General features: G+C 38.4%; 1 protein-coding gene across 1 annotated transcript; it reads left to right on the top strand.

Moving 5' to 3' along the window:
- LOC307033457 (complement C3-like) lies at window positions 1-21903 on the top strand. Its single transcript, XM_079671939.1, has 43 exons — window positions 1-157; window positions 1014-1209; window positions 1333-1495; window positions 3523-3617; window positions 3988-4076; window positions 4924-5006; window positions 5110-5197; window positions 5388-5490; window positions 5793-5913; window positions 6225-6340; window positions 7000-7140; window positions 7466-7565; window positions 8014-8108; window positions 8235-8426; window positions 8562-8717; window positions 8872-9001; window positions 9609-9677; window positions 11724-11921; window positions 12031-12148; window positions 12260-12348; window positions 12467-12606; window positions 13246-13458; window positions 13872-13935; window positions 14039-14128; window positions 14318-14524; window positions 14832-14907; window positions 14998-15157; window positions 15340-15435; window positions 16109-16259; window positions 16649-16734; window positions 17039-17116; window positions 17226-17381; window positions 17856-17918; window positions 18054-18135; window positions 18230-18278; window positions 18453-18543; window positions 18871-18960; window positions 19047-19149; window positions 19308-19397; window positions 20001-20093; window positions 20246-20329; window positions 21262-21406; window positions 21634-21903. The coding sequence occupies exons 1-43, from the start codon at window positions 81-83 to the stop codon at window positions 21773-21775; spliced, it is 4968 nt and encodes a 1655-aa protein (XP_079528065.1). The 5' UTR covers window positions 1-80; the 3' UTR covers window positions 21776-21903.
- The last annotated feature ends 745 nt before the right edge of the window (window positions 21904-22648 follow it).

Here is a 22648-nt window from a genome sequence, read left to right as displayed (position 1 = left end):
GGTGGCGGTGGGGCAGTGACAGGATAAAAGGAGGGTTCTGCACAGCGACACTTCACTGACAGCGGATCAGGATCAGGAGGATGAGGAAGACTCTGCTGTGGCTGCTGGCCTCTCTGGCCTTCGTCTCCCTGACTTCTCTTGCTGATGGAGCTCCTTTGTAAGTAGACATTTCATACCTTTACCCACTCCAGCTCTGCTTGAATCATTTCTCAGAAAACAAAGATATATATTTTTTTGTTTTTGGTCATCTTCCTGATATACACGTTGCTATTGGTTAAACTGTAATGGGAGCAACTATTGGTGGTCGCAACATTCATATTATTCAAAAAGCTTTTGGATTTACCTTAACTTGTGTCTTTCATAATGAGGAGCTACAGTCCACTCTGTGTTACAAAATTCAAGGTCATGTGGTGTTTCAAATGATGCCAATAAGTTGGCCTAATGTTTAGAGTTTGCACAACGATGCAAAATGTCAGACAGAGTAAGGGTCTAGACTAGAGTATGATGAAATATTGTGTTGATCCAGTGCTGGATCTTTGTCAATGTAATCAATAGATTACTCATTGTGTGTGCAATCCATGCTGGAGCTCATGATCCTCATCTTTGAAAATAGATGCAGTTTGGGGGAATTGAAACCTAAAATTAAGTGTTCTGCTCCCCCTTACTGTTCCCTTTAATTATCTTCTTACCAATTGGGTTTATTTATTTGACCGAGTTAAGCACATACACACAACTCATGCAGTATCCCATATATTTATTTGTATGCTAACAATTTCCAAAACGCATAAACTTCACTATTTGAAACACTTCAAACTCGTCCTGCGAATGGAAATAAACCATGGAGGCATCATTAATTCAAGGTGAGTAGTTAATTTAAAAAAGGTTGTTTTGTGTGTGAATTAATATTTTGAACTCTTTTTTTTCAGTACATCCAAAACAGCATGTGGTTCTTTCTGCTCGGTGACATCACATTCACATTAATAGATATCTTCTTTTCCGCCCCCGCTTTACAGGGAGGTGATGTCTGCCCCCAACTTGTTAAGGGTAGGAACAGCAGAAAACGTTTTTGTGGAGTGTCAAGACTGCACAGGTGCAGACCAAACGGTGGATATCATTGTGATGAACCATCCAACCAAAAACAAAAGGCTGGCAACTGCATCTGTGACGCTTACCAGTACAGATCAATTCCAGGAGCTGGTACAGATAATGGTAAATGATGCGCTATAACTGCTGCATTTTCTAAGATGATCTAGTGTTGAATTAAAAAAAATGCACATAATGTACACACCCTGCTCTTAATGCACTGTTTGTGTTTCTTCATAATGATTTCAGATCCCTACTGGAGACTTCAGTAAGGATCCCAGCATTAAGCAGTATGTGTATCTGCAAGCTCAGTTCCCTGACCGACTGCTTGAGAAGGTTGTCCTGGTCTCCTTTCAGTCTGGGTATATCTTCATCCAAACTGACAAGACCATCTACACCCCCAACAGCAGAGGTGAATTCATTATCAATAAATCAAGCAATATTTATTCATAAAGCCCCATATTACAAATTTGAAATGTGCCTAAAGGGGCTGATTAAGGAAATCAGTCCCAATTAATCAGTGAAAAAATAAAAACTATAAAGATATGACTTAAAGGTCACCAATAAGGCAAAATCCACTATTTAATGTATTTTATACTTTAATATGTGTCGCCTCTGGGTTAAGAGTTTCAGGAAGTAATAATCTTTCTCTTTTCGTCCTGATCCATCTATACTGTATAAAAACCAGACTGAAAATGAGCTGATCAGATTTAAGCCACTTTTTCATGTCACAATGTTTGTTTTGGGTTGTGCAACCATTAGCCAAAAACCAACCAAGGTGACACCCGCCTTATCACCTGGAACTCATCCTAGAAGGTTTCCCATTTCTCGAATTTCCCCTCCTCGACTCCTCGACTCCTCGACTCCTCGACTCCTCGACTCCTCAACTCGTGTCTTAGTCCCGCCCACAGGAGATGCGAGCGGAGGACTGAGGAGGGGAACCGAGGAGAGAGGAGGGGAAGCAGCAGGCGGTTAGAGAAATGAGAACTCCTCTCCTCTGAGCGCTCATTTTAAAGAGACGTCCATTAATGATGACAGGAGGCACAGCAGCCCTCTGTCTGATGGACAGAACTGTGTTCATGATGACTTATATATTTACTTTTAATTCATTCACAGTGCGGTATAATGAGACAATAGCAGGCTACAGATGCGGACATATATACACATACACACACACACATATTTATATATATACAATTTCAGAATCAAACAAGTATGAGAGCACTCTTATAATAACGTAACAATATCAGAGATATATCCCCCCCCCCCCCCCACACACACACACACACACACACACACACACACACACACACACACACACACACACACACACACACACACACACACACCTACACACTGTACAACACACACCTACACACTGTTCCACACACACAACTACATCTCCTAAAGCATATAATATATATCAGACTACAGCCGTTGTGTATTTTATTATGTGAAGCACTAAATGGTTTTAGAAAAAATATCGACTCTTTGTTTTTAGATATCTAAACTAAAGCAAATAAAGAGAGTAGGCCTGTTATACTGAGTGATATATATTATACACATTGCTCTGCTTTCTGCAGGGGCCTCAAAGCTGTTCTGGCTGTAAACATCGTGTCGCGTTTAAAGCAGTTAATAAAATAATATCCAGGGGATGCATGCAGAGCTGTCATTGGTTGAGATAAGTCCGGCCGTGCGTCACGACTCTTTGAAACATCACAGTTGCCATCCGTGGAGGAGCCGTGGAGGACCCATCAGTGTATCCTCGATTATAGCTCCTCCAGAGAGCCTCCTCGATGCTCGATCCTCGGTCCTCGATGTGCATTTAGAGAAATGAGATGTCCTTCAACCGACCGAGGAGTCGAGGAGTCGAGGAGGCGGAAATTAGAGGAATGGTAAACCTTCCTCAAGCACCATTGTGTTTTTTTTACCAAATATCTCACAGAGGGGCGTGGCCAGCAGCAACTCATTAGCATTTGAAATCATCACTTTTGAAACAGGGCTGAAACAGAGGGGTTTATGGGATGCTACAATGCACGATCTGTTTAGTATTTTTGAGCCAAACACTTCAGAGACATGTTTTATATATATCTGAGACCTATAATATATTGTTGAAAAAGAATATAATAGGCGACCTTTGAAACATAGTAGTGGCAGTGGACCTCAATCAGGAGAACTGCAACAGGTTAATCCACAATCCAAAAGGTGCAACGATTGAATGTGGCTTTCTGCAAGAGGAAAGAGCGCGAAAAATCTGGAGTTGCCAAGTTATTACCATGCATTTATCGGACATTAGTACATAAAGATAGAGAGGCAGCGGAAAAGAGAGGCACTATAGCAGCATGACTTGGGGCTGGTCCAAAGTAAGACTGAACCAGCCCCAACGATAAGCTTTATCAAATAGTAAAGTCTTAATATTCCACTCTTTTTCTATGTCAGTTCATTTCAGGATGTTTGCTGTGACACCCCGTATGGAGCCTGTGGAGAGGGATGACGCCAATCAAAACGATGCGTCTATTGACATTGAGTTTGTGGTATTGTTTTCCGATCTTTGATAAGCACATATACCAAGCCTCTTGGTATTACAAATTCTTAACAGTAGATACTTTTCTCCAGAAATTACCACAATAAAAATAAAAACACAGCCAACATTGTGAGTTGGGTTGTGTTAATTTAGGAACACCTGTCCTATCACTTGCTACCCTCTAGTGGTTGATTTGCATAAACGTAGACAATTCCTTTAGTGGTCGATAAATACATTTTAGGAGTAACTGGAAATTAAATAAGTCTCAATAGAGACAATGAACAAGCTCATGGAGAAATGCATAAAATAGACTATAGCGTGGATTTACAACATTAACTTGTTTTCGTTAATGTTTTATTTTTTATATTGTTCTTTTTTAGACCCCTGAAGGCATAATTTCACCACTTGATCCAGTCTCTTTGAAATCAGGGATCCACTCTGGAGATTACCAACTCAATGAAATTGTCAGGTTAGTAGTTTATCTTGTTTATGTTCTGTTCTCTACAATGAATTTCCATGTTGCAAATTTAGTGTTTGGAAAATAACTAAACAAAAAGTAATATATTGTATTAAATGTGGAGACACAATGAATTCTCAGTTCACACATCACACCATACTTCCATGATGATGAATGTAAGTGAAACACACTGGATCAGGACAACATAAACTGAAAATATAGTGTTTTGAGTGTGACTATTTGTTATGTCAACAGAAGAAGTGGAAGTGGAGTTTGACTTTCTTTAGAAATGAGATGAGATTTGATTATAAATATATATTCAACTTGGTTGGCACAGTGGTCCCTGGGCTCTATAACACCTTACTGCACCTCATCTGAAAATTCATTCAGCCAATATGCTACTTTAGTACATTACGATTCACATCCGAATGTACTAAAGTAGCCTATTGGCTTTCTAGTCGAAATGATTAAGGGTTTAAATAACAGTCTTCTTGTGGTAATTATATGTTCTCACTCTCAAATAAATAGTTTATCTAGTATCTACTTTATCTATAATAATCCAGCCTTTTAATTGTAAGTGAACAGATTCAATAGAAATAGGCCAACATTTAATGCCTATGAACTGTACAGTAAAACTAATCAGCGTAAAAAGAAATACAATAAAAGTACTAATACCCTTACTCCCTGCTACGCTACTAACCTGAAACGTTACATTTTAGTGTAGGGCACTAATAACTATACTCAGCAGCTAATTTTTATATATTTTGTTTGTACCTTCACAGAGTATGAGGCCTGATTCCTGTATTACCTCTCTAAATTAGTGTTTAAATGTTGTCTTTGTGTGTGTTTCTATGTTTAGTACCGGAGTGTGGAAGGTCGTCACAAAGTTCCACAGCAACCCACAGCAAAGCTTTAGTGCAGAGTTTGAGGTCAAAGAATATGGTGAGTCTCCCATTACCTGCACTTTCATTTAAAACCAATATCAGATTACAACATTCACTCGTTTTTTTACTGGATTGGTAAAACCATAAATATCGTTTTTCAGTGCTTCCCAGTTTTGAGGTTAAACTGAATCCTACGAGCCCTTTCTTCTACGTGGACGACCAAGAGCTCACAGTCAACATTAAAGCCATGTAAGAGAAAGTTCTTGCTCTGTGGCTTTAGAGACTGTTTGATTGGTGGATTGATTGTAGGAATGAATACAGGTTGCTGTTTAGAGGTTGGGTTGACGCTCTTGCTCTTTTAGTTTCTTAACCATTTGTTTTTACTTTGTTTAAAATGACCCTGTTTTGATTCATACATTTCCCTCTCTTGTGGATTTAGGTATTTGTTTGGTCAAGAGGTGAATGGGATGGCCTACGTTGTGTTTGGGGTCATAAATGATGGTCAAAAGAAGAGTTTTCCAAGTTCTCTTCAGAGAGTGCAGGTGAGCACATTCTACACTTACTGTATTTGACATGTGTTTTGGAAGAGTCTAATACTCACAAAATGTGTAGTATTTCTCCTCTAACTCCAAGAGTTATTTGCAGTTATTTCAGTTTCATTTTTATTCACAGATACAATGTATTTAGCTTGTTGAAAATGGTGGTGACAAAACACAGTATTTTCATATTCTTTTAATTGAGAGACCCTTAGCAGCAGGAAATAAATTGTTGTATTATCCATTGTTCACTGTAACACTATTTAAGACACATTTTTAAGACACATTTTTTAACTATGTTACATTAGATTGAAAGAGGTGTTGGAGCTGTCACGCTGAAGAGAGAGCACATCACAAGGACCTTCGAAAACATTGAAGAACTGGTGACGAAATCCATATTTGTAGCTGTCAGTGTGCTGACGGAGAACGGTAAGAAAGAGACTAAGACTATTCCCAAAAGAGACGGACAGAGTTGGAAAACATAAATATATAAAGATAGGATATGTTTTTAAAATGTATATCTGAGTGTTGTATGTCTTTTAAAAAATGGACCTTGAGTCTCTATAACACACCTGATGATGATGATGATGATGATGATGATGATGATGATGATGATGATGATGATGATGATGATGATGATGATGATGATGATGATGATGATGATGATGTATTGACAATTGAAAGATATAATTACATTATAAACAAAATAATCTTTAATCTGTTTTGTTTTGTTTCTGCAGGTGGTGAAATGGTGGAGGCAGAGTTGAGAAATATTCAGATTGTTACATCTCCTTACACCATCCACTTTAAGAAAACTCCCAAATATTTCAAACCAGGAATGTCCTTCGATGTTGCGGTAAAGTACTTTACATTAACTTTAAAAAGTACGATAAAAAACATTAGCAAAAGTATGGCTATATCTTTAATGTATTAAATGATTCGCTGAAAAACAGTTACACTTTTTTAAATTATGAAACCTACATACAGTTTACTTCTCTCTTATTATACTATTAACACTAACAGATCACATCAATTATCTTTGTCATGGATTTGAATTATGATGTTATGGCAGATTTTTCAGATTTAGGGAAATATTCCAGAGAAATTAAGAAATGTACCCGTTAAAGTTTGTGTCACCATAAAGTCATAATACTTAGTGAATATTGGCAATAAATCTACAAGAGATTGTACAGTCCAATCAGAAGATACAGTACGTCCATGTTTTTGAGCAGGTCCACGAATCCAGTCTTTGTCAAGTCTGTCACCACCTTCGCCAAGCTGCTGGCGCCACTTTGCCCGGTCCTCTGCCAGCCGTCCATCACGATGTCCAGGGCCTTCATGTCACGCTTTACGACATCTTTGAAGCGTAACAGTGGTCGCCCTCTGCCTCTGAAACCAGCGCTCAGCTCGCTGTATAAGATGTCTTTTGGCAGGCGGCCGTCTGGCATTCTGCGAAGGCAGTAAAACAGTAAAACATCTTTCTGATTGTTGAACTGTTTGTGTCTGTGTTGGCAGGTCGAAGTTGTGAATCCTGACAACACTCCGGCACGAGGTGTTGCTGTTGTGGTTGAACCAGGCTCCGTGAATGGCTTCACTGCAGACAATGGCATGGCAAGGCTAACCATCAATACAGGGGACCCACAACTGATGATCACTGTAAGTCTCTTAAAAATGAATACAGGCACCACAGGCCGCTTTTCAAATGTAAGCTTTAACCTATAATCAATGAATAATCATTATAAACATTTTTTAATATTCATTTTTTAAGGTGAATTCAAGCAGAGTATCAGCAGATGCTTTTGCTTCTTTATAGCTCATTGCTTTACTTCCGATTTTTTGCACATTTAATTTACAGCATGTGAAAGGTGAAGTTTATCTTCATCGTAGCCAGGATAAGGATGGAATAGGAAAGACTCAGGAGTTTTCAAGTAATATTTATTTGATCAACCATGTGTAAGCTTGTGTGTTTATTTAATTTCAGGCAAAGACGAATGATCCTCGTATTTCATCGGCAAGACAAGCATCAGCCACCATGAAAGCTCTCCCATATATTACCAAAAGCAACAACTATATCCACATAGGTAAGATACCAGGGGTGGGAATCTTTTTGTATACCACTATTTCCTTTTGTATCCTTTGAATCATGGTTTGATTCTAAATTGGTCCTCAATTCACTGCATAGAGGTGCTAATTTAGGAATAGACTCCAATCCACCTTGCGCTGAAAGTACAGTAAAGCGTGGATGAAATTATGGATTTGTATATTTGAGGAAATTATTATTATTATGATTTGCAAGACTTTGGACGGTATTGAGCTATATACCTTTGAAATAATTTGTCTGGAAAACATGCTCTTATTCCTACATTTTTTACTTTTATGTTACAAGTTAATCTAGAACTCTCTTGCTCTAGAATAACTGTCCATCAGAAGCAATGTAAAATATCATTGTTTTATGGGGAGAAAATATACTACAAGGCTCTACTTTAGAAATACTTGAGATACTGCAATCACAACATGTCATATTTGCAGGTGTGGATTCAGCTGAAGTAGAATTAGGAAATAACCTGAAAATCAACCTCAACCTCAACAGGCAGGAAAGTCATCACAATGACATCACATATCTGGTGAGAGATGTTTTAAATATGTGCATGTGTGCTTATACTACCCTTTTTCTTGCATCCATCAAGTTGTATAGTGCAGTATACGCTCATTTGCATTAAGTGCTGATATGTAAGTTTGTGTCCCTATAGATCATGAGCAGAGGTCAGCTGGTGCAAAAAGGCCGATACAAGACAAGTGGTCAAGTACTGATCTCCCTGATAGTTCCCATTACCAAAGACATGCTGCCATCGTTCCGCATCATAGCATATTACCACACAAATGGGAATGAAGTGGTATCAGACTCTGTTTGGGTGGATGTAAAAGACTCCTGCATGGGCTCGGTGAGACACGCAATACAAAACACACACAAACTGATTTATTTATTACTGTATTCATCTGACATTTTTTTATATAAAAAACTAGTTCAACAAATCCAAACTGTATGTGTGATTCATTGACCTCACCTTCACATTTAGCTAAAGCTGGAACCATCGAGACCCGCTCCATCCTACGAGCCTCGCAAGATGTTTGGTCTGAAGGTTACAGGAGACCCAGGGGCCATAGTGGGACTGGTGGCAGTGGACAAAGGCGTCTATGTCCTTAACAACAAGCACCGCCTCACACAGAAAAAGGCAATTTATTTATATCATATTTTTATTGCATTCATTGCATGAATACATTTCTAATGACATATCAGAACTTTAATGTGAGTTTCGAGATATGTCTACGTCTTGCCTTTAAGTCTTGTTTATCTATTTGTGTGTAAATGACTTTCACTATGCTCAGGTGTGGGACATTGTAGAGAAGTACGACACAGGTTGCACACCAGGTGGAGGGAAGGACGGTATGAGTGTGTTCTACGACGCTGGGCTGTTGTTTGAGTCCAACACGGCTTCTGGGACTCCCTACAGACAAGGTGACACTACTTTACTTTCCCCTTCCCTGAACATAGTTTTAAAAAGTGAGCACATACACCTTTATTCATCACCATCAGTCAAGTGCTTCTTTAGAAGTGAGCATATTGTGTTCAGTAAAAGAACTGCATCCTAAAGGGTCTTTTTATGGCTCCCCTTTATGGTCACGCAGATTGTTTTGGTGTTTCTTAAATGGTTCGTTGCTGTTTGGATATTTTGTAAATATTTGCCTCCTATAGAAAAATATTGAATGCTAGAAAAACCTGAAATCGAAAAGCTGAAACGGTCAGATACTCCCATATCTGGGTATTTGTTCGTAGGAAATGTGACTTTGGTTGAATTTACCCTTTGAGGCATTTCCAAGTTTGCATTGACCATCGTGACTGGCCAATGAGCTGAATTGTTCTTATTATTAGGCGGTTTTAAAAACCACCTTTAGCACTTATTCTAAAAAAAAAGATGTCTCACCCTCACACCCTGTTCACATGTCCTACCAGAGAAATAACCTCTCTCTGATTGTAAAAGTTCCACATTAATTATATAATGCTAAAGGTAGGTTGAATATTGTTGAGTTCTGTAAAAGATTTTGCCTCTGTTGCTTTTTTCCAGAATTGAAATGTCTGGCACCGAGCAGGAGGAAACGAGAGACTACAATCATGGATGTCAGAACCAGCTTACGTAAGAACCATAACTCTATATACAAAGCAATAACCTAATTTCCTGTTATCTTCTGTCTGAAAACATTCAGGTCTTAAAAGGAAAACCAACTCATAATTGCCTTAAACCTACATCTCATAGACAACATGGGCAACTACACAGGTTTTAAAGAGAAGTCTGATTTTATAGAAGTATTTCTTACAAGTTTATGTTCTCAATCCCTAGGTTCCCAGTTAGAGTAAAATGCATACAAAACCAGGGTATGGTTAAGGTTGCGGCTATCTTTTGGTTGTCAAGTCGCTAATACGCATTTTCCATTGGTTTGATATTATCCAATTTTGGGTGACCATATGTTTTGTTTTGAACTCTTTCACCAATTTAAATTTAAATGTTATAGTCTATTTTAAATCTATGTGTCACTGTTCTAATTAACAGATGGCAACTGCCAAAATGCCAGACCTTAGCTTTAAAGTTGTAGTTAACAAACTGATGGCCGACATCACGATAACTACATCTACTTCTTATATACGGGCTATGCTTCCATCACACAGTTCATGTTTAGGGTTCTTTAAGGACCCTAATACACATTAGATACATCAATGTGTCCACCTCCTCCTCCTCTTCTTCAGGAGGGAAGGCTCAGGTAGAGTCCCACGAGAAGCCCCCTTTGTAGATGTGGAGAGCAATGGATGGTGGTGTGGAGCTCAGGCTTGAGTCCAGGTCTAGTTGGTGCGGTGGATGAAGGCTTGAAACAGGGAGTGCAGACAACAACTGGGAGGGGTCAGATGGCAGAGATAGAAGCAGAGTGTAGCAGTTCAGGCTCTCCACATGTTTGTAGATGGTCTGGTTTCAGATTATTCTTCCATACCATGCTAAAGCAGTGTTTCTCAAACCTTTTCATTCCAAGGACCACTTAACCAATAAAAAAACACTCACGGACCACCTAACTCCCCAAATATCCCAAAACAATAGGCCTGCTTACCAGTCCAACAGTATATAACAAATTACAGCCTAATAATGACAGCTTAACCTTCTCTATATCGCCTTGTTCACACATCAAATCAACAATACAAATACAATTACAGATTATATTAGCATTTCGTTAAAATGCGATTCAAAATGCTCATAGGTTTTACACCTCTTATGAAATGTAGACTACATTTATTACGGAGTTTATGTCCGAGCCAACAGACTCACAGATCGTTGGCTACTGAGAGATATGCAAAATACACCGCATGTAGTACAACACAAACCTCCAATGTGGATTTTCAGAACAAAAAAAAACAATGGTTGCAGGCCCAAGTTTAACTCTCTGAGGTTTAAGCCATTTTTTCCCATGTTAGGCTCGTCTTGGCTTTTTTTGTAAAAATGCTATTAAGACATGAACCTTGGTGACCATCGGGCTGGCCTGCATGGTCTGCCTACAAAACAAAAATAAAAAAACTTTATGCAGCCCCAACAACAGCCTCTGATTCATCAACAGACTTCAGTCAATGCTTAATTTGATGCATATATTGTATATGTAATCTCTATCTAACTCCTAAAACATCTAAATATATTTCCAGCATGGATAAATGTTCATAAAAGACATCCATTGTTTATTTTATACGCTTCTTGAAATCTAAATCGTTTTTCTAGAACAGATTACAAATCGCCTGAAATTGGTACAAACAAGTGGCAACATGTGAAAGTTAAGCTCGCTCCATTGCGGAGATATTCCCGCGAAAGTGCGGAAAACATACATTAATTAAGTTATTTCAAAAGTGAAATTGTTCCAATATACTCACGGACCACTAGGGGCCGCTCACAGACCACCAGTGGTCCGCGGACCACACTTTGAGAAACACTGTGCATGTATTGTGGAAAGTCAAAAGGGAAAACTCTTTTTACTTTATTTTTCATTTAGTTAATTGGTCGATGTGTTCCTTCATACTACGTATTGTCCATGCTTAAGATTTATTTTTTCCTTATTCTTAAAAAACAAAAAAACAACGTTTTGTTTCAAGTTTACACTTCCTGCACCCATCTTTATCTCTCTGTCTCTTCTTCAAAACCCTTTTTTTATAGTGAGTAACTATAAAGAAAAAATGCAACGTGACTGTTGTTTGGATGGCATGAGGGACACCCTCCTCTCTTACACCTGTGAAAGGCGTGTAGAGTACATTGTTGATGGTGAAGCCTGTGCAGCAGCCTTCCTGCACTGCTGCAAGGACATGGAAAACCAGCGAGCTGACAGCAAGGTGGAGAGCCTTCAACTGGCTCGCAGTAAGAGACCGGGACAAGGGATGGGCTGAAGACCTGGGTGATCATGTTTTGCCATAGTAGTAGTAGTAGTAACAAAACATTCTGAATGAAAATATGTTTGACACTCTAGGTGAGGAGGATGACAACAGTTACATTGACAGCAATGAAATTGTTTCTCGCACCAAGTTCCCTGAAAGTTGGCTGTGGTCAGATATCATGCTTCCTGCTTGCCCTGGACAAAACCCATGGTAAGTCAACTGACATATATACACACAAAAAACACTATCTTCAATAATGACGCCACTAGAATTTAAGTCTACACTTACCTCCCAAAGATTTAACACTATTCTTTGTTTCAGTGATACCACATCAGTGACTAGAAATGTTCCACTGCAAGACTCAATCACCACCTGGCAGTTTACTGGCATTAGTCTGTCAACTACTCACGGTGAGGATTCAGTGACTGAAACCTGTTTCGTTTAGGAATCTAACCTTGAACTTTTTTTATCCCTTAAATCCTCTCTCTCTCTTTGTAATCCCTTTTTATTGTCCCTCTCATCTTAAAGGAATCTGTGTTGGTGATCCGTTAGAGGTAATTGTCCGGAAGGAATTCTTCATTGATCTCAAGCTTCCATACTCTGCTGTCCGGGGAGAGCAGCTGGAAGTTAAGGCAATCCTGCACAACTACAGCCCCGATCCTGCAACTGTAAGTCTATGTTACATACAGTAAAAGAGGCAAGAGAACATTTAGACTAAAGGGCAAAATCAACAATAAATATTCAACTGACTACTGTATCAAAAAAATATACTACTAGAGTCCTACTCTAGACTTTTGATACCTGCTCACATACTGGTTGGCCTGCGACTATCGTTTTTCCAACCCAGTTTAGATTTAATGTATTCAATTCAATTCAGTGTTAATCAGAACACCAAGAAGTATTCAAAAATAGCTATTTTCATCAATCTACTTTTAAAAGGATGCTCTATGTAGCGACTGTAGCTGTCAATTCCATATTTTGTGGGATGCCACCAGTGACGCTCTGATGCTGCATTAATGCTTCCATCATGCGGTAGTGGGCACCATGTCTGAACTGGGATGGAAAAACGATAGATGCCTCAGCAGCGGGAAACCTTACTGCATAATTAACAGTGTGCCTTTTATTATTAAGATCAGATTGATCCTGTAAAAAACACTGTATATCATCAAATGTTAATTAAAATCAGGTATGCATTATCGTTAGATGACTTAAAATAAAACTGATTGTAATCCTATTATATCCTCAATAATAGTATTTTTCTTTGAGCAATTTCACAATCTCCAGTCCATCTTTGTCCTGTTCTCAAGGTGCGGGTTGATCTGATTGAGGAGGATAATGTGTGCAGTTCGGCTTCAAAGCGTGGAAAGTATCGGCAGGAGGTCAAAATGGGTGCTCAAACTACACGATCTGTGCCCTTCATCATCATTCCCATGAAAGATGGAGAATTCAAAATTGAGGTCAAAGCAGCTGTTAAAGATTCGTCGCTTAATGATGGAATTATGAAGATTCTGCGGGTGGTGGTAAGAAAAATACTTTTTTCTACACGATTTGGAATTGTTCTCTTATTGCAGTGAAATGTTCAAGATGCCATGAAAAAAAAGTACTTATCCGAGGTCTGTTACATTATGGATGGAATATTCTTGTTACTTTTAGTTTCAAGCCACAAGCCGTTTACAAATCCTTTAAAAACCTCAGTTTGAATACAATCGGTTTAATAACGTGACAAAGCTACAGTTACGGGTATGAGAGATACTCTGGTAAAGTCAGTTTCGTAGACTGTCATGTTTATGAAATGCATCTCATTGATATATAAATACCTTATTTAAATTATGACCATATTTGACTTTGCTAAACAACAGCAAAGAAAGATTACTCAAAAAGTTATGCAAATAATTGTAATTTCTAATGTTTGTCCTAACTGTTGTTTTTCCAGCCTGAAGGTGTACTAGTAAAAGATCCTAAGATTGTAATTCTAGACCCCACTAATAAAGGTGTAGGTGAGTTACCTTGAAGAATGACATGCGGTTTATCAACTTTATGTTTTTACTTTTTATCTTTTGCTAATTGATGCTCCAACTTGCCCACTGTTACTCCCTTTAGATGGTGAACAAGAAGAAATTATCACCGCAGGAATTCCCAAGAAAGATTTGGTTCCAAACACACCAACAAGCACACAGATCTCTGTGACAGGTGGGACATAATGCCATGTCAGTGCATGTACAATGGGAACAATTTATACAATTGGTATAAATTGTTATTGTTCTTATTGGGAAATATCTGCCTCACTGGTCGTAGGGGCACTTTGTTGTTGCTTAGTGGTTCCTTCTTGTTGATTTATAACGTTTTGTGTTTATTTTCGGTTTGTCTGTTTTCATTCAGGGAGAGAACAAGTTTCTGCCCTCGTGGAGAACGCTGTTAGCGGGAGCTCAATGGGTTCTCTGATCTACCAGCCCTCTGGCTGTGGAGAGCAGAACATGATCCACATGACTCTACCTCTCATTGCAGCCACATATTTAGACAAAACCAACCAGTGGGAAACTGTGGGCTTTCAGAAACGTGATGAAGCCATCCAGCACATCAAGACTGGTAGGCTCACTGATGTATTTTTAGTTCAGATAGCAGAATCTTATCAATGCCACTGTGAGTGTGATTTTAAATTGTCTGACATTGCAGAAGAGGTTTGAAAAATAAAATCAATCCACACCACCCCTGTCCAGCCCTCATTTGGGTTTCCCTTTTTAAAACAAAAGCCTGTGCCAGCAGAATCTTTTAAAAGAAGCTCTAATGACTGAAAAAGATTCAGGACTCCTTAAATTGGCTTCTAATCAATAAGATTCAGTAGAGCAATGAATGGCACTTTTTTAAATGGTTGAGTGTATTTGTTTGTGTACAGGCTACAACCGACAGCTTACCTACCGGAAAAATGATGGGTCTTTTGCTGTGTGGGCAAAACACCAAAGTAGCTCCTGGTGAGGAATTCAAACATGCTTGAACTCACACAATGATGTATGTCACGTGTGAATAAAACTAAACTATTACACCTTCTTCTCTCCTCTAAGGTTGACGGCCTATGTTGCCAAGGTGTTTGCCATGGCAAACAATCTGGTGGCAGTGCAAGGCCCACACATCTGTGAGGCCATCAAGTATCTGATTCTCAACGCACAGCAACCTGATGGCTTATTTAGAGAAGTTGGAAGGGTGATCCATGGAGAGATGATTGTGCGTTCACTGGTTTCATAGAAATCTGTTTTTCATCTAAGTGCTACAAAAATAGCTAATAAGTTTGAAAACAATAACATGTTATCGACCCTCATTCAAAAAATAAATAAGCTTGTGTGTGTGTTTGTGTGTGTGTGTGTGTGTGTGTGTGTGTGTTTGTGTTTGTGTGTGTGTGTGTCTAGGGTGATGTGCGTGGCGCAGATTCAGATGCCTCCATGACGGCCTTCTGCCTCATTGCTATGCAGGAGTCCCGAACGATTTGTGCTGCCAGTGTTGGTGTGAGTGATTTACTTCCATAAAATGTTTTCTCTTTTTCCCTCATCTGTTTCATTTCGTTATTTAGCGTCTCCTCGCAGAGGATGTGCGAAACAAAGCCTTCTGAGGCACTAAACCACTGGGAAGCATCTCACATCTGCAAAGCTGTAAATCTCTGTTTCACAGCCAGCCCTGTTGCTGCTCCTGTCCAAGCAGCATGCTCCGGGTCTAAAAAGTGAAGCCAATCCGGATGAGCCTTAAAGCTGCATCCAATATCCAGCAGGGGGCGACTCCACTGGTTGCAAAATCAAGTCAGATTGTATAGAAGTCTAAGAGAAAATAAACCAACTTCTCACTTGATTTATTAACTCAGTAAAGATTCTCCAAATTTGTTTCTGGTCGCTATCGCTATATTTAAGTCTTCTTTATTGAAGCATGATGTTCATTTTGTAAATGATGATCTTATTTAGAGTAAAATAGACGATTAATCAGCGTATGCTTTATGGCGTGGCTACCATGGGATTGAATAGTAGCTAAAATAGTGTTATCCGGTTAGGATGTTGTCCATGTTTTAGTTTTACACTCTCTAATAGTGTGTCTTCAGTTCATGAAAGGTTATTTTTTCCTTTTGGTTGCCTAAAAATGTCTATCTAACTGTTCTCGCCTTATTCTCTTTCCTCCCTTACTTTTGTACAGAGTCTACCAGGCAGTATAGACAAAGCGGTGGCCTATCTGGAAAAGCGTCTGCCCAACCTCATCAACCCATATGCTGTTGCCATGACATCATATGCCATGGCCAATGAAAACAAAATGAACCGCGAGATCCTCTACAAGTTTGCTTCCCCAGGTGCTGTTACTATTCTTAAACATAGAAAACATAGTCTATGTTGTGGTGATTAGATTCAAAGGGATTTCTCACCCACAACTACTAAGAGCCTGACCAACACATTGGTATTATGGGATGATGTTTGCTCAGTAGAGAAATGTCAAATGTTTGAGCTAATTTAGAAACAGTCTGTAAATGACGTAAATAGTCTTCCAGCCGTACTATGTCCTGCTCACAACACTTTTTGAATAACAGATATTATTTCAAATTATTAGGAGCGAGGACATTTTAATATGTCCCTACGTATTTTAATTTTACATTATTTTCTAGGATGAGATATCCTGGATTCATAAGTAAATAGATTTATGTATAGCAAAGTAATAAGGAAGATATTTGTGTGTCATCCTTAGAGTTGAACCACTGGCCGACGCCTAAGGGACGTGTCTACACACTGGAGGCTACGGCTTACGCTCTTCTCGCTCTGGTCAAGACCGAGGTGAGCATGTCGCATTTATGTGTGTTCCTTTCATGCTACAAACAACATACAATTTATTCTTATCAATGCTACCTTAATATAAAGGTTTGTATTCCATTTTCAATTAAATGTGTCTCTCAGTAATATCACTGCCTTAAAATATAAGTAAACATTTACCCTTTTAAGTATCCAATATTTTAAGTATTACAATTATTAAGTAACTGATTTGATTGTCTTTTTAATATATTTGTACGTTTTTTTATAATTGTAATGTGCAGTGAATGACAGAAAAGTTCAACCATGTACCTTCCTTCTGTGAATAAAGGCTTTTGAAGATGCCAGACCTGTTGTGAGATGGTTCAACAAACAGCAGAAAGTTGGCGGAGGCTATGGATCGACTCAGGTAAGAAGAGGCTCCTCTCTCCATCTTGATCCCTCCATCCTGTTTTAGATTATCATTTATTTTGTTCTGATAATTTGTTCCCCCATTCACCCACTATTTTTCTCTAAAGGCCACCATGATGGTGTACCAGGCTATATCAGACTACTGGTCCAGTGCTAAAGAACCAGAGTATGATCTGAACGTGGACATTTTGTTTCCGGGCAGGGCAAAGCCTGAGAAGTACCACTTCAACAGGGATAACCACTATGCCACAAGGACATCTAAAGTAAGCACAGACAAACACACAAACTCACAAACAGTGGCTCGTTAAGGTGGCAATGTGTGAACAGATAATATGCATGTAATTATGCATGTGTATATTGTGTGTAGTCTCCTGGAATACCAAAAAGATCTGTAAACTCTCGTAAACTGGAACTATAAAAGTGATTTTAAAATACAGAAAAAAATTAAATTTCAGTTTTACTAAAAATAAAAGAATCACATTTGAAAACCTATATTCCTGATAAATGTAACTTTTGAACTAAATTTAGTTTTTATTTATGAATTCTAAAGTCCCTTGAGGATCTCAATTCTTCCATGGAGATTTGCCTGATTTATCAGATTTTTTTAGAACAAGTTTTAAATGTACAGATTGCATATTTACACACTGATTGTTGATTTCGTCACGCAAATAATAAATACTTTAATGTCTGCCTATCCTTGACTGTTTGTGTTTGTGTTCATATTTAAACTCTGACAGATCAATGATATAAACCAGAATGTGAAAGTGACTGCCAAGGGTTCAGGAGAAGCAACAGTGACAGTGAGTATAACATATACTCTAAGTTTTAATAACAGTTACTAACTGGTCCGTCCTTTTTTAAATTAAGATTTGACCTAATACCCTTTTAACCTTGTGAGGACTTATATCAAATATTGCACCTTCTCTGTGTGACAGATGGTGTCGCTGTACTACGCTCTACCTAAACAAAAGGAAAGTGATTGTCAGAAGTTTAACCTGTCAGTGCAGCTCATCCCAGGTGATTTAATGCCTTCTGTCTCTTCTTCGTTTGTTGTACCTTACTCTTGAGAAACAAATGAACTAAATACAAATACAATATTACACTCCTTCAGAAAAAATGGATGAAGACGAGAAGATATACAAGCTGAGGATAGAAGTGTTGTAAGTACAACCAAGGCAACACACTGACACATGGTTTTATACATAACATTTTCTAACCAGCTATTTACAATATTATTATATTTCACAATCTGTATTAAATATTCTGCTTCTGTTCATTACCCTTTTCCCTATATTCTTAACACTTTAATTTCCTTCAATCTATTCTGTGTACAGGTATAAGGACAAGGAAAGAGATGCATCAATGTCAATTTTGGATATTGGCTTGCTAACCGGCTTCACCGTTGACACAAAGGACCTGGACTTAGTATGAACTTTTACAGACACACATTAACCCACAACAATTGCACTAGCTGGTTTTTGTTAGGAGAAAAAATATGTGTATTATGGTTAGTGGTCTGATTGTGTGTGTGTGTGTGTGTGTGTGTGTGTGTGTGTGTGTGTGTGTGTGTGTGTGTGTGTGTGTGTGTGTGTGTGTGTGTGTGTGTGTGTGTGTGTGTGTGTGTGTGTGTGTGTGTGTGTGTGTGTGTGTGTGTGTGTGTGTGTGTGTGTGTGTGTGTGTGTGTGTGTGTGTGTGTGTGTGTGTGTGTGTGTGTGTGCGCGTGTGCGTGTGTGCATGCGCGTGCGTGTGTAGTTGTCCAAAGGACGTTCCCGCACCATTGCAAAATATGAGATGGACAAAGTCCTGTCAGACAGAGGCTCACTCATCATCTACCTGGACAAGGTAAGACGTCGCTGTTTCCTTCCTCTATACTTTTCCTCTCTGCTTTGCTCTTTGTGTATATATCTCTATCTCACCTTTATCTACAGGTTTCTCACACCCGACCAGAAGAAATCATTTTTAGGGTTCATCAGAAGATGAAAGTGGGCGTCTTACAACCAGCGGCTGTATCTGTCTATGAATACTATGAGCGTGAGTCTTAGAGAAACCTCCATGTGTTTTGCTCCCAATATATGTCAGAGAATATAACACTGTCAATAAGCAGCCATTATTATTTGTTCAAGTATTTAATTTATATATTTATAAAGTACCGTAAGAACCTGTTTCAATATCTTTCTCTTTTATTGCAGAAACACATTGTGTGCAGTTCTACCATCCAGAGAGGAAAGGTGGACAGCTACTGCGACTCTGCAGAGATGATGAGTGCACATGTGCTGAAGGTAAACGGGTCAAAACAACCTTTATCCATCCACTGTAAAGTTTTATTTGTTCAATTCTAACATAAAACAACACTTAAATTGTGCTTTGTACAGGTAAGCTGCAGATCTGAGGTCTGTAAACTGCAGCAGCGTATTATTATACTTTGAAAACAAAGACTCAGAGGCTATACAGCAATGCTAGTAGCTGAGAGTCTTACCTATGGATGGCAGCACTAAATGCTATTCCCCAATCATAGTTGTTGAGATATTTCAGTCTTAACCCAAGTGTTGGAGCTAATAAAACGACAGACAGACATTGTCCCCATGAAAGCCACACTGCAAGCATCGAATCAAAATGATATCACCAGGAATTGTCTCTCAGATTTACAACATAAACAAAGGAGTTGTACTCCTTGTGAGAAAAGTACTTACCGTAGTTTAACATCTGGTAAAGGAGAATGCTGTAGAATGTAGTTTGCAGTAAATCACCAGATTGAAACACAAGCACCTGAAGTCTAAAATCTAAATTGTGACGTAAATACAGCTGCCATCATCCATGCTCATGTACTAATATAAGCATTTGATTGGATGTGTTATAACTTTATGCCAATTGTGTATTTCCAGAGAACTGCAGTATGCAGAAGAAGGAGGAAATCAGCAATGATCAGCGCACAGCTAAGGCTTGTGAGAGTACACAAACCAGCAAAATAGATTTTGGTAAGAGAGCATAAATGGATTGAATTTACTCAATATAGTACTTTTATACGCAAAAAAAATGAATGTGTTTGATTGTGTGTGTCTAAGAGGTTGGGAGAACAAGTGAGCAATGAAACAGATGAGCAAACAATCTACAATGTGTCTGTCCTCAGTGTACAAAGTGAAACTGGAACAGTTTGAAGATGGTTTGTCCACAGACATTTACACAATGCTTGTTCTGCAAGTCATCAAAGAAGGTGGGTGCCGTAAAAGTGTAGGTGACTTAACAGTTGGTTTACCTCCTTTTTACATTTTGTGTGCACATTTAATCTCCTGTCAGACAATAAAATACAACTTTTAACATTTTGGTAAATGCATTTATGTCAGGCAGTTCGATGTAAACACCGGTAATTTTCATGTTTCTAGGCAAAATAAGATGTTCGACTCGTTTTCACTTATTAGTGCAGTTAGCAGCTTGTTGGCTGGATAATTATTATACAGTCATGAGAGTGGGATCAATTTAAAGGGGCCTATTATGCTAATTTGTATGATTCATATTTTTATTTTGGGGCTCTAAAGTGACAGGTTTACATGCTTTAATGTCAAAAAAGGGATTTTTTTGATATACTCATTCTGCCTGTGCGGCTGCACCTCTTTTCACCCTCTGTCTGAAACCAGAGCCAAGTCTGCTCTGATTGGCTTTGATTGGTTAGCCGGCCGGCTCTGTTGTGATGGGTCAACCACTTGGAGTTGTCCCGCCCCTTAGCCTCTCATGTAAGATGTGTCAGGAGCTAGACAATTGAAGCGCAAGTGTTATGTAGTGATGTCACTATGTCGCGGAAGTAAACCGTAAAGCCGTCCAATGGAAGAGTTTCGAGCAGGGGGCGGGAGTGTGGGTCAGAAACTCCCTCTGGAGGGAACTTTGGGATTTCAGCCTTGCAGACCATTTACATGCACAGAAACTCATATACTGTAACACAATACAGAAAAGGGAAAACCCCAAAAAGCCTAATAGAGCCTCTTTCACTTTTGGCAAGAGGACAAATAAGTGTGTTTCCAGAAACGCTTGTTCCTGTCAGAATGATTCCACTGGAAATATGTAATAATAAAGTACTTTTGTTTTGTGATTACTAATTAGCTATCCAATTGATCCTCACCTTTTCTTTGTTCTCCTAATTTTAAATTACAGGAACGTTTGATGTGGGTCCCCTGAATAAACTTCGCACATTCCTCAGTTATCCGCACTGCAGGGAGTCTTTAGGTTTGGTTCAGGGCAAAACGTACCTTATCATGGGAACATCAGGTGATATTCACAGAGATGATACACATCAAACGTAAGTTTGTTTGAATCTGATTGTGTGGTGTGGGAATTTAAGATCTTTCTGTTTCATTGCTTTTTATACTAAATCAAGTCAATATTTGTTGTACTCATTTGCTGTTGCCATTGATAGAGTAATAAAGTATCCAGAAGGAGGAAGGAGGCTTTCTTGTGTTATGTTTGAATGTTACAGATAGCTATTCACATGAAGACCTAACGTGTTTTTCACTCTGCTGTCCTTAGGTATCAGTACGTACTTGGAGAAAGAACCTGGATCGAGTACTGGCCCATAGAAGCTGAGTGTCAAGCTGATGAACACAGACCTACCTGTTTGGGCATGGAGGAGATGGTCCAGCAGTACCAACTCTTTGGATGTCAGCAGTAATGGAATTAATTGCTTTTGGAATTGTTTATATGTTGACATTATTCCCATCTTGTACGACTTTCACTGCTATAAGATGTATGGACTTGCAATGTCAGTGTATTGATTGAAATTAAATGATCTTAATCTCATTTTCTGTGTCTTATATTCATATTTACTTTTAGTTGATGTAGAAAATTTGACAAATATTTGACTGTTTTGTTGGCTATAGTAAACTTCGATGAGTTCTAACCGAAGCAATATATTAAATATATATATATATAATATTGAGTTCAGGGGATAAATGTATAGGAAGTTTAACAATGTATAAAACAATTTCAAATTGGCTGTGATTCAGAATATTTGAAAGATTATATAGACAATACAATACATAATGACAACTGTAATAAAACTACCAACAAAAAGAAAAACACTCAAAAATGTGTAGCTGAAAATGCTGTTTTATTGATTGTTTGGGTTGAGCAAAACCCACAGTCAAGAAACAAGCAGGCCACAGCCTCTCACAAAATTCAAATGAAAAAATACATCAATTTATCTAACAGTATCTTCATTGTCATTCTTGTATCTTACGAAGGTGAGAGGGTATAATGGGATAAACCTAAAAATGATTGAATTTTTCTGAATCTTATGACTGTAGTCTGTTTACCCTTAATTTTATTTTCTAGCCTGAGTGACAAATGTAGTAATTTATTATTTTATTCTGGTTTATTTATAGTTTTCTCCCTTTTTATTTGTATTTTTACTTACCTTATGTTTGTGAACTAAACTGTGTGCTTTTTGTATTTTATGTATTTACATCTCTGTACAGCACTTTTGGTTTTAAAGTGCTTTATTTGTATTGTATGATCTGTAGTTTAACACATACACATTAGGAGG

This window comes from Notothenia rossii (assembly GCF_949606895.1).
Source record: "Notothenia rossii genome assembly, chromosome: 1".
Taxonomy (NCBI): domain Eukaryota; kingdom Metazoa; phylum Chordata; class Actinopteri; order Perciformes; family Nototheniidae; genus Notothenia; species Notothenia rossii.
Note: the sequence above shows the minus strand (reverse complement) of the source record. Positions and strands in the feature narration are given on the sequence as shown.